This window comes from Leptodactylus fuscus, chromosome 9 (assembly GCF_031893055.1).
Source record: "Leptodactylus fuscus isolate aLepFus1 chromosome 9, aLepFus1.hap2, whole genome shotgun sequence".
NCBI classification, from domain to species: domain Eukaryota; kingdom Metazoa; phylum Chordata; class Amphibia; order Anura; family Leptodactylidae; genus Leptodactylus; species Leptodactylus fuscus.
In genome coordinates, this window is record NC_134273.1 from 8,048,816 (window position 1) to 8,061,565 (window position 12,750).

The 12,750-nt window shown below is 45.2% G+C and overlaps 1 protein-coding gene across 1 annotated transcript in view; it reads left to right on the forward strand.

Annotated features, from left to right (window-relative positions):
* The first annotated feature begins 690 nt into the window (after positions 1–690).
* Positions 691–12,750, forward strand: part of ROR1 (receptor tyrosine kinase like orphan receptor 1) — a 171,192-nt gene continuing 159,132 nt past the window's right edge. Inside the window, exon 1 of the mRNA XM_075287943.1 lies at positions 691–896. Coding sequence (XP_075144044.1) covers positions 803–896 — 94 coding nt within the window. The 5' untranslated portion in view covers positions 691–802. The remainder of the gene's footprint in view (positions 897–12,750) is intronic.

Sequence of the window (12,750 nt, forward strand, 5' to 3'; positions counted from 1 at the left end):
TAATATCATCATACTGCCATATACAGTACAAAAACTATCACAATACAGTGACCAAATAACCTGTAATATCTCAATAATAGTCTTGTAGAAATCCAACATAATATCACCGCCCTATAATTCCCATATAACACAGAGTAAACGCGCGAGTAAAAAAATTATATTTTTTACACATGTAAAAATACGCCTGTAAAATGTCATTGAAGTCAATGGGAGTCTTATTTTTACACGTGTATTTTGCAAAAATACACGCGCGTTTACTCCGTGTGAAGGCTCCCTAATAATACTGGCAGGTTTATTTATTTCCCTTATATATCGCCATCAGATTCCATATCACTCCAGGGGCTAATATACAACAAGTGCCCACTAGGAGACGGGGCCACAGGGAATTGTAAAGTCTGCCATATTGGTGGATCTAAACCTATCATGTGTGATACCGTCTTCTGAGCTGTGTATCTAATCCTGTGACGTCACTTGCTGTTACTTTGTTGCCACTTGATTATTTGCATAGCCGCTATGACAGGTGCCGGCCGCCAGGGGGCGCTCTCTGCCCGGTCCCCGCTGCTCTGCGCTGTTTTCCTGCAGAGTTTGGAAAGTGACAAGTGAGGAGGGGGCTGAGAAAGTTTGTGCAGAGGAGGCAGCAGCAGCCCCGACCTCTCCGGAGAGGAGCACAGTCACAGAAACCTCAGCACAGGAGAGGAGCTGCCCCAGGAGCTCTGCAACTGCCCACACCCAGCAGGGGCATCCCAGGGGCCACAGGGACCCACCAGCCAGGCTCTGCCGAGGATCTAGCAGAATCCCAGGGATGTGCCCGGGCAGACAGCGGCGGGGATGCGCCTGGTCCTCTCTATGGCTCCTTGTGCTGCTGGACATTGGCATGGGGAGACACTGGACAGAAGGTAAGAGAAGGGGGCAGGGGGACAGAACCACACTGGGGTGAGCTGTGATATATGGTTGGGGGTCAGAGGACTGTAATATATATAGGGGATCAGTGGACTGTAATATATAGGGGGACAGGGAAATGTGATATATGGAAGGGTCAGTGGACTGTAATATATATATAGGGGGTCAGTGGACTGTAATATGTATATAGGGGGTAAGGGAAATGTGATATATATATAGGAGGGTCAGCGGACCGTAATATATATATGGGGTCAGTGGACTGTCATATATATATATATATATATATATATATATATATATATATATATATATGGGTTAGTGGATTGTAACATATATATATATATATATATATATATATAGGGGGTCAGGGAAATGTGATATATGGAAGGGTCAATGGACTGTAATATATATAGGGGGTCAGCAGACTAATATATGTATAGGAGGGTCAGTGGACTGTAATATATATATAGGGGGTAAGGGAAATGTGATATATATATATATATATATATATATATATATATATATATATATATATATATATTGGAGGGTCAGTGGACTGTAATATATATATAGGGGGTAAGGGAAATGTGATATATATATATATATATATATATATATATATATATATATATTGGAGGGTCAGTGGACTGTAATATATATATATATAGGGGGTAAGGGAAATGTGATATATATATATATATATATATATATATATAGGAGGGTCAGTGGACTGTAATATATGGAGGGGGAGTCTTTTAATCACAATGTGTGGGGGTCATTCACATGAAAGTGCATAATTCTATAGTTATTGGGTCATTCATCATGCGGTGTTCCTTATTATTGGCTATATGAGGGTGTTGCTTATTATTGACTATATGTGGGTGTTCTTTATGATTGGCTATATGGGGGTGTTCCCTATTATTGGCTATATGGGGGTGTTCCCTATTATTGGCTATATGGGGGTGTTCCTTATGATTGTCTATATGGGGGTGCTCCTTATGATTGGCTATATGGGGGTGTTCCTTATGATTGGCTATATGGGGGTGTTCCTTATAATTGGCTATATGGGGGTGCTCCTTATTATTGGCTATATGGGACTGTTCCTTGTTATTGGCTATATGGGGGTGCTCCTTATTAGAGGGGTCATTCATATGATACAGACATATATGGGTGAACTGTGTTGTAATAAAGAAGCTGCCATATGATAAGACATGTAGGTGACTTATATAGGTGGACTCCCTATAATAAAGGGGCTGTCATGCGCATAGACCCATATGAATGGGGTCACTCATAAGATTGCACATTTTGGAGGTGACGTATATAAGACAGATCTGTAATATAGGGGTAAGTCATGTGACTTGTGGGGGTCACTTGGATATATAAGTAGATGGCTAGGTCATGTGCAGTATTTGGAGTGGACATTGTATATGTGATGGCCGGTGTTCCCCAGTCCCCCTAGATCTGAGCTGGGGCTTATTCTCATCTCGTGTATCCAGATTATTACATTATGTGTTCATTCTGTTCCATAGTAATAAAGTGTCACCAAGAAACGTTACGTTGTTACGATCAGGGCTCCAGACGCCCCGGGGGCCCCAGCAATGAGCATTTCTATGTAATTGCTGTAATCTCTCTACAAGGTGTTGACTTATTTCTATATCTGGCACCAATGATATGCTTGTGGTTCTGAGTGAGCCTGGAGCCTTGGCTGAAGAGCTTACAATCTATATAGTGGTGAATGGGACTGTGGTCTTCTGTCCAGTGCAGTCAGTGACTCGGATATATTGTTGTTGGACACTTGGAGTGTCCTGTATACATTGTGTTCAAAAGAATAGAAAAATCAGTTGCCACTCACCATATACACCTGGGAAGACTTCGGGGTGTGCGATTCGTGCTCCGGGACTCAACGGAGCTGGGTAACATTTAATGAAGAAAGAAGTACGTATCCACAACCCGGCTTCTAAAATTTAACTTTTAATCCATGGTTTTCGTAAAAAATATAAAGTGAAAAAAGTAGGAAAAAACATACAAAGTGAAAAAATATAGAAAGCTGGTAAAATACGCAACGTTATATTTTTTCACTTTGTATGTTTTTTCCTACTTTTTTCACTTTATATTTTTTACGAAAATCATGGATTAAAAGTTAAATTTTAGAAGCCGGGTTGTGGATACGTACTTCTTTCTTCATTATACATTGTGTTGTTTGTTGGACACTCGGGGTGTCCTGTATACATTGTGCTGTTTGTTGGACACTCGGGGTGTCCTGTATACATTGTGCTGTTTGTTGGACACTCGGGGTGCCCTGTATACATTGTGCTGTTTGTTGGACACTTGGGGTGCCCTGTATACATTGTGCTGTTTGTTGGACACTCGGGGTGTCCTGTATACATTGTGCTGTTTCTTGGACACTTGGGGTGCCCTGTATACATTGTGCTGTTTGTTGGACACTCGGGGTGTCCTGTATACATTGTGCTGTTTGTTGGACACTCGGGGTGTCCTGTATACATTGTGCTGTTTGTTGGACACTTGGGGTGCCCTGTATACATTGTGCTGTTTGTTGTACACTCGGGGTGTCCTGTATACATTGTGCTGTTTGTTGTACACTCGGGGTGTCCTGTATACCTTGTGCTGTTTGTTGTACACTTGGGGTGTCCTGTATACATTGTGCTGTTTGTTGTACACTCGGGGTGTCCTGTATACATTGTGCTGTTTGTTGGACACTTGGGGTGTCCTGTATACCTTGTGCTGTTTGTTGTACACTTGGGGTGTCCTGTATACATTGTGCTGTTTGTTGGACACTCGGGGTGCCCTGTATACATTGTGCTGTTTGTTGGACACTTGGGGTGCCCTGTATACATTGTGCTGTTTGTTGGACACTCGGGGTGTCCTGTATACATTGTGCTGTTTGTTGGACACTCGGGGTGTCCTGTATACATTGTGTTGTTTGTTGTACACTCGGGGTGCCCTGTATACATTGTGCTGTTTGTTGTACACTCGGGGTGCCCTGTATACATTGTGCTGTTTGTTGTACACTTGGGGTGTCCTGTATACATTGTGTTGTTTGTTGTACACTCGGGGTGCCCTGTATACATTGTGCTGTTTGTTGGACACTCGGGGTGCCCTGTATACATTGTGCTGTTTGTTGTACACTTGGGGTGTCCTGTATACATTGTGCTGTTTGTTGTACACTTGGGGTGTCCTGTATACATTGTGCTGTTTGTTGGACACTTGGAGTGCCCTGCATACATTGTGCTGTTTGTTGGACACTCAGGGTGCCCTGTATACATTGTGCTGTTTGTTGTACACTCGGGGTGTCCTGTATACATTGTGCTGTTTGTTGGACACTCGGGGTGTCCTGTATATATTCTGCTGTTTGTTGTACACTCGGGGTGTCCTGTATACATTGTGCTGTTTGTTGGACACTTGGTGTCCTGTATATATTGTGCTGTTTGTTGGACACTCGGGGTGCCCTGTATACATTGTGCTGTTTGTTGGACACTCGGGGTGCCCTGTATACATTTTGCTGTTTGTTGTACACTCGGGGTGTCCTGTATACATTGTGCTGTTTGTTGGACACTCGGGGTGCCCTGTATACATTGTGCTGTTTGTTGTACACTTGGTGTCCTGTATATATTGTGCTGTTTGTTGGACACTCGGGGTGTCCTGTATACATTGTGCTGTTTGTTGGACACTCGGGGTGCCCTGTATACATTGTGCTGTTTGTTGGACACTTGGGGTGTTCTGTATACATTGTGTTGTTTGTTGTACACTCGGGGTGCCCTGTATACATTCTGCTGTTTGTTGGACACTCGGGGTGCCCTGTATACATTGTGCTGTTTGTTGGACACTTGGGGTTCCCTGTATACATTGTGCTGTTTGTTGGACACTCGGGGTGCCCTGTATACATTGTGCTGTTTGTTGGACACTTGGGGTGCCCTGTATACATTGTGCTGTTTGTTGGACACTCGGGGTGCCCTGTATACATTGTGCTGTTTGTTGGACACTTGGGGTGCCCTGTATACATTGTGCTGTTTGTTGGACACTCGTGGTGTCCTGTATACATTGTGCTGTTTGTTGTACACTTGGTGTCCTGTATATATTGTGCTGTTTGTTGGACACTCGGGGTGTCCTGTATACATTGTGCTGTTTGTTGGACACTCGGGGTGCCCTGTATACATTGTGCTGTTTGTTGGACACTTGGGGTGTTCTGTATACATTGTGTTGTTTGTTGTACACTCGGGGTGCCCTGTATACATTCTGCTGTTTGTTGGACACTCGGGGTGCCCTGTATACATTGTGCTGTTTGTTGGACACTTGGGGTTCCCTGTATACATTGTGCTGTTTGTTGGACACTTGGGGTGCCCTGTATACATTGTGCTGTTTGTTGGACACTCGGGGTGCCCTGTATACATTGTGCTGTTTGTTGGACACTCGGGGTGCCCTGTATACATTGTGCTGTTTGTTGGACACTTGGGGTGTTCTGTATACATTGTGTTGTTTGTTGTACACTCGGGGTGCCCTGTATACATTGTGCTGTTTGTTGGACACTCGGGGTGCCCTGTATACATTGTGCTGTTTGTTGGACACTCGGGGTGCCCTGTATACATTGTGCTGTTTGTTGGACACTCGGGGTGCCCTGTATACATTCTGCTGTTTGTTGGACACTCAGGGTGCCCTGTATACATTGTGCTGTTTGTTGGACACTCGGGGTGCCCTGTATACATTCTGCTGTTTGTTGGACACTCGGGGTGCCCTGTATACATTGTGCTGTTTGTTGGACACTCGGGGTGCCCTGTATACATTGTGCTGTTTGTTGGACACTCGGGGTTCCCTGTATACATTGTGCTGTTTGTTGGACACTCGGGGTGCCCTGTATACATTGTGCTGTTTGTTGGACACTCGGGGTGCCCTGTATACATTGTGCTGTTTGTTGGACACTCGGGGTGCCCTGTATACATTGTGCTGTTTGTTGGACACTCGGGGTGCCCTGTATACATTGTGCTGTTTGTTGGACACTCGGGGTGCCCTGTATACATTGTGCTGTTTGTTTTACACTTGGGGTGTCCTGTATACATTGTGCTGTTTGTTTTACACTTGGGGTGTCCTGTATACATTGTGCTGTTTGTTGTACACTCGGGGTGTCCTGTATACATTGTGCTGTTTGTTGGTCACTCGGGGTGCCCTGTATACATTGTGCTGTTTGTTGGACCCTCGGGGTGTCCTGTATCCATTGTGCTGTTTGTTGGTCACTCGGGGTGTCCTGTATACATTGTGCTGTTTGTTGGACACTCGGGGTGTCCTGTATACATTGTGCTGTTTGTTGGACACTCGGGGTGTCCTGTATATATTGTTTTGTTTGTTGTACACTCGGGGTGTCCTGTATACATTGTGCTGTTTGTTGGACACTTGGAGTGCCCTGCATACATTGTGCTGTTTGTTGGACACTCAGGGTGCCCTGTATACATTGTGCTGTTTGTTGTACACTCGGGGTGTCCTGTATACATTGTGCTGTTTGTTGGACACTCGGGGTGTCCTGTATATATTCTGCTGTTTGTTGTACACTCGGGGTGTCCTGTATACATTGTGCTGTTTGTTGGACACTTGGTGTCCTGTATATATTGTGCTGTTTGTTGGACACTCGGGGTGCCCTGTATACATTGTGCTGTTTGTTGGACACTCGGGGTGCCCTGTATACATTTTGCTGTTTGTTGTACACTCGGGGTGTCCTGTATACATTGTGCTGTTTGTTGGACACTCGGGGTGCCCTGTATACATTGTGCTGTTTGTTGGTCACTCGTGGTGTCCTGTATACATTGTGCTGTTTGTTGTACACTTGGTGTCCTGTATATATTGTGCTGTTTGTTGGACACTCGGGGTGTCCTGTATACATTGTGCTGTTTGTTGGACACTCGGGGTGCCCTGTATACATTGTGCTGTTTGTTGGACACTTGGGGTGTTCTGTATACATTGTGTTGTTTGTTGTACACTCGGGGTGCCCTGTATACATTCTGCTGTTTGTTGGACACTCGGGGTGCCCTGTATACATTGTGCTGTTTGTTGGACACTTGGGGTTCCCTGTATACATTGTGCTGTTTGTTGGACACTCGGGGTGCCCTGTATACATTGTGCTGTTTGTTGGACACTTGGGGTGCCCTGTATACATTGTGCTGTTTGTTGGACACTCGGGGTGCCCTGTATACATTGTGCTGTTTGTTGGACACTCGGGGTGCCCTGTATACATTGTGCTGTTTGTTGGACACTTGGGGTGTTCTGTATACATTGTGTTGTTTGTTGTACACTCGGGGTGCCCTGTATACATTGTGCTGTTTGTTGGACACTCGGGGTGCCCTGTATACATTGTGCTGTTTGTTGGACACTCGGGGTGCCCTGTATACATTGTGCTGTTTGTTGGACACTCGGGGTGCCCTGTATACATTCTGCTGTTTGTTGGACACTCAGGGTGCCCTGTATACATTGTGCTGTTTGTTGGACACTCGGGGTGCCCTGTATACATTCTGCTGTTTGTTGGACACTCGGGGTGCCCTGTATACATTGTGCTGTTTGTTGGACACTCGGGGTGCCCTGTATACATTGTGCTGTTTGTTGGACACTCGGGGTTCCCTGTATACATTGTGCTGTTTGTTGGACACTCGGGGTGCCCTGTATACATTGTGCTGTTTGTTGGACACTCGGGGTGCCCTGTATACATTGTGCTGTTTGTTGGACACTCGGGGTGCCCTGTATACATTGTGCTGTTTGTTGGACACTCGGGGTGCCCTGTATACATTGTGCTGTTTGTTGGACACTCGGGGTGCCCTGTATACATTGTGCTGTTTGTTTTACACTTGGGGTGTCCTGTATACATTGTGCTGTTTGTTTTACACTTGGGGTGTCCTGTATACATTGTGCTGTTTGTTGTACACTCGGGGTGTCCTGTATACATTGTGCTGTTTGTTGGTCACTCGGGGTGCCCTGTATACATTGTGCTGTTTGTTGGACCCTCGGGGTGTCCTGTATCCATTGTGCTGTTTGTTGGTCACTCGGGGTGTCCTGTATACATTGTGCTGTTTGTTGGACACTCGGGGTGTCCTGTATACATTGTGCTGTTTGTTGGACACTCGGGGTGTCCTGTATATATTGTTTTGTTTGTTGTACACTCGGGGTGTCCTGTATACATTGTGCTGTTTGTTGGACACTCGGGGTGCCCTGTATACGTTGTGCTGTTTGTGGGACATTTATTGTAGCCAATATGTCCCAGAATTTCATGTGTTGTGTCCTGTAATTGATACGTATGTAACAATGTTGCGACTGATTGGCCACGCCCTCTCAGATACCATAGGGGGGTTACATGACATCTGTGGTGACGTAACACATCTATCTCAGGGTTGCATTATACATTCTGGTTGTGCATGTGATTGCGTCATAGCCTGACTACGACTACAGTCACCAAAAATCCAAACCTGACGACTTTTTGGTCACAGACAGCAGGTCGCCGCATCTTTGTGTTGCGAATCTTTAATTGCACTGTAAAGTAGTCATGTGACTCCGAGGTGACAACAAATCGCAAACATTGGACTTGATCTCCCATCTCTGTAATAGACGTTGCACCCGCCATATTTTCTGACAACTTTTTCTTGTCCGTCTGGGTATTTTCTAATTGCTTTATCCTAGATGGTGAGAGACGTTACATCCCGGTGTCCTGGGGGTCCGGGGGGTACGAGCCCCCAGACGCCTCCTTCTGCAGCAGATATTTCTAATGGTCCATGTGCTTTTCATCTGCAGCCGTGCATGTGGTGACAGAGACAGATAGAGGCCTGGGCATCCTGCGTGGGCCCTTGTCAGCAGTAATGTAGGAGATAACCCTTCAGGGATACAGAGGGGTTAATGAGGAAGATGATGAAGGTGATGAAGCTGACACCATTGTAATGCATGGCTAATGGGGCTGGCGGAAAAGCTAATAGGAAGATCCTGGGTATATATGCTGGCCCTGCAGGGGGCATCGGGGCACAAAGGGCCATCACACCCCTAGCTGGGCTGGCCTTTGATGGCTGCCGCATAAATCTGCATGGGCTGACAAGGCAGTGTCCAGGGCCTGAGGGGTTAAAACATGATACACTTGGTAATCCATTAAACTAAAGCAGTAAAATCTGGGTGTCACCACGTGTGATTGACGTCTCCAGTATCTGATCTGGTTCTGGGAAAGCTGGGTGTCAGAGCCCGACCGCTGCTGGTCGGTGAGTGTCAGATATTGATAATATTCTATGGACAGGTCATCAAAGTGAATAGTCATAAAGTGGTGACCATATTGGTTGTCACCCAGCTTTCCCAGAAACAGATAGGAAAGACTCCCAGGTATGACTACAATATAATCTATTGTGCTTTCATATAAAGTCCCAAAAAATCCCTTTAAATTTGTGCTTATGTGAAAAGTCTCCCGCAGGTCTGTGATGGTGGCCGTATTGGTTGTCACCCAACTTTCCCAGGAACAGATAGGAACGACCCCCAGACACTGACCCCCCCCCCCCCCCCCTCCATTTCCAAACACAGAGCAGAATTTATGTTATGGGATTGTCCATGTGCTAAGTTGTGTGGCCGCACTAAGCCCCCTGTTTATAAGACGTCAGTGTAAAACACACACAAGGTGATTGATCGCAGTGCACACTCGCTGCTCCGCCATCTTCCTTTTTTTTTTTTTCTTCAGTTTTTTGGGTTTTTGAAGAAATTGCATTTTTTTCTTCTTCAGGAGATAAGTTATCTGGGCAGATACTGTGTGAATGAGAGCACACAGCGCTTATCTCGCCGCTTGTAAACCAATGACCTTTGTTTAGGGCTGATTAATGGCCGATCCTCAGTAATGAGTCGCCCTCTCATATCGGGGTTAATTTTAGAAACTGACCCCTAACAGGGCGATGACACCGCTACTGCCACTGTGCAAGGTACTGCCTCACTGTCTCTATAGAAAAGCCATGCAGGTATGATGTAGGTACAGAGAATACCGCCATCCTGTCTCTCTATATAGGCACAGATAGTACCGCCTGATAGTCCTGTCTCCCTATGGAAATGATGTACAGATAGTGCTGCATCTCTGTCACTGTATATAAATGATGTAGGCACAGATTGTACTGCTTACCCATCTCTTATATGAATAATGTAGGCACATGAAGTCCTGTTCTCCTGTGTATCTTATAAATACTGTATAGGTACAGATAGTACTGCCTACCAGTTCCTCCATATAAATGCTGTAGGTATAGATAGCACTTCCTACACTCACTCTATATAAATGATGAAGGTACAGAAAATGCTACCTCACTGTCTCCCTGTACAAAGGATGAAGGCACAGATAGTACTGCCTCCCTAATTCTCTATACAAATGGACAAGGCACAGATAGTACTACCTCCCTCTTTCTCTATACAGATGAATAAGGCACAGATAGTACTGCCTCCCTATTTCTCTATACAAATGGACAAGGCACAGATAGTACTACCTCCCTCTTTCTCTATACAGATGAATAAGGCACAGATAGTACTGCCTCCCTATTTCTCTATACAGATCAATAAGGCACAGATAGTACTGCCTCCCTAATTCTCTATACAGATGAATAAGGCACAGATAGTACTGCCTCCCTATTTCTCTATACAAATGGACAAGGCACAGATAGTACTACCTCCCTCTTTCTCTATACAGATGAATAAGGCACAGATAGTACTGCCTCCCTAATTCTCTATACAGATGAATAAGGCACAGATAGTACTGACTCCCTCTTTCTCTATACAAATGATGAAGGCACAGATAGTACTGCCTCCTTATTTCTCTTTACAAATAATGAAGATTGGTATCTGCTACATCTGCACCCCGCAGGAGAGGACTAACAGGCCCAGTATAATTCATACCCCCCCATTATTAGTACTTTATGTGCCGGGACCCTCCAGAGACATTTACATCTATGTAGCTGCTATCAATCGCTCCTCTTATAATGCTGCCTGGCTGCGTCTCGGTGTAGCGCGTTCCTTAGGCTGACTGTAACCTGTGTAGTGTAGACGGTGCAGATGTGAAGCAGCCGGGGCTGAGCTCTGAACACTGATGGACATGGCTTAATGTGACACCTCAGGGTTGGGTAGTCACCAGGCTTGGGGTATTTGCTCGCATGGGACATTGTGTCTGCTCTCAGGTAATCTCATTTAATGAGGTTTAGTTAAGTAAATATCAGATAAAAGAGAGGTTTAATGATCGCTCATTAATAATCCCAGCAGGGGGGCGCTGTACACAGAAATCCATAAGTCAGCACTACAGGACTGAGATGTCTCTGGGTAATCACCCGGCCCAGACTGCAATAAACCTGCTAAGTACATGACACATCCGTATATAATACTGCACCTGATGGGAGGAGTAGTCCTAATAGAGCTAGAACTACTGTCACACAAGGGACCAGGGAGCTGAGATACGTGGAGCTGTATCTGGCCCGGGGTCACCTGTGATAAACACATTGCAATGCTGGGAGTAACCACTGCTAAACCGTCCGTGTCACCATGTATGGCCCCGCTATCTGCTGCCCTCTCTCCACTACTACCTTATTAACATTGTTTGCCCTGTTAATTGGGCACTACATGTTCTGTACACTGCTATGAAGGTACTATTATGGCAGCACTGTATGGCAGTATTATGATGGTATCATTATGGAGGCAATGTATGACACTGTTATAAAGGTACTATTATGGCGGCACTATATGACACTACTATAAAGGTACTCTTATGACGGCACTGTATGGCACTATTATGAAGGTACTATTATGGAAACACTGTATGGTACTATTATGAAGGTACTATTGTGGTGGCACTATAGGGCGCTATTATAAAGGTACTCTTATGACGGCACTGTATGGCACTATTATGAAGGTACTATTATGGCAGCACTATATCGCACTATTATGAAGGTACTATTATGGTGGCACTATTATAAAGGTACTCTTATGACGGCACTGTATGGCACTATTATGAAGGCACTATTACGCAGGCAATGTATGGCACTGCTATGAATTTATATAGGCACTGCATGGCATAATTACTGGCAGTGGTATTGTGATATAGATACTACATGGCACTATTATATGTGCCCTGTATGGCGGTATTATTTCAGATTCTGGAATTATCTGTCCTGTGGTTTTCCCTGCAGCAAGACAAATCTCTCTCCTCCCCTGATGTTTGTTACAATGTATCAGTGCAGGTGAGGATCTGTTATCAGCTCAATCAGAATATACTGCAGTGTATATGATGGGAGTATTCCCTGACGTTTACCTCCAGTATATGCCACTATATAGCCGTACACCAGCCTACACGGCCATTAGCCAAAATGGGGAAAAAAATCTATACCACAAAAATGCATCAAAGCCTCCAGTGTGAATACTCCTTTATCAGAGCGAACAATACGGGATCCCGCCTCCATTGGCATCGGTGCACGGCCGCTGGGATCCGTCTGTGGATTGTGGCAGGGGCCGGGGTCCAGAGAATGGAGCAGATCTGGCACGTTCCTCGTGAGACGGCTGACGAGTGCCATGCGTCTTACAGCGCAGACTGAAAGAAAGCAACACATTTTACTCGCCGCATGTCAAATATTACTAAATAAACAAAGACGTGAGACAGAACAATTCCCCCCTTTATGTATGGAGTCCGCCGCCGCGCTCCCCTGTCCCATGTTGTGTCTTACTCACCGGCCCGCCTGCTCTGTTTTTCCACTTAAATGGACCTGAAGTTCCCCTCAAACTGTAAAAATAAACTCCTGCGTCGCCCAAAAATTACATTTGCAAAAAGAAAAGCACAATAGCATTTTGTCCTCACGTCTCCATTAGGAGATCTCG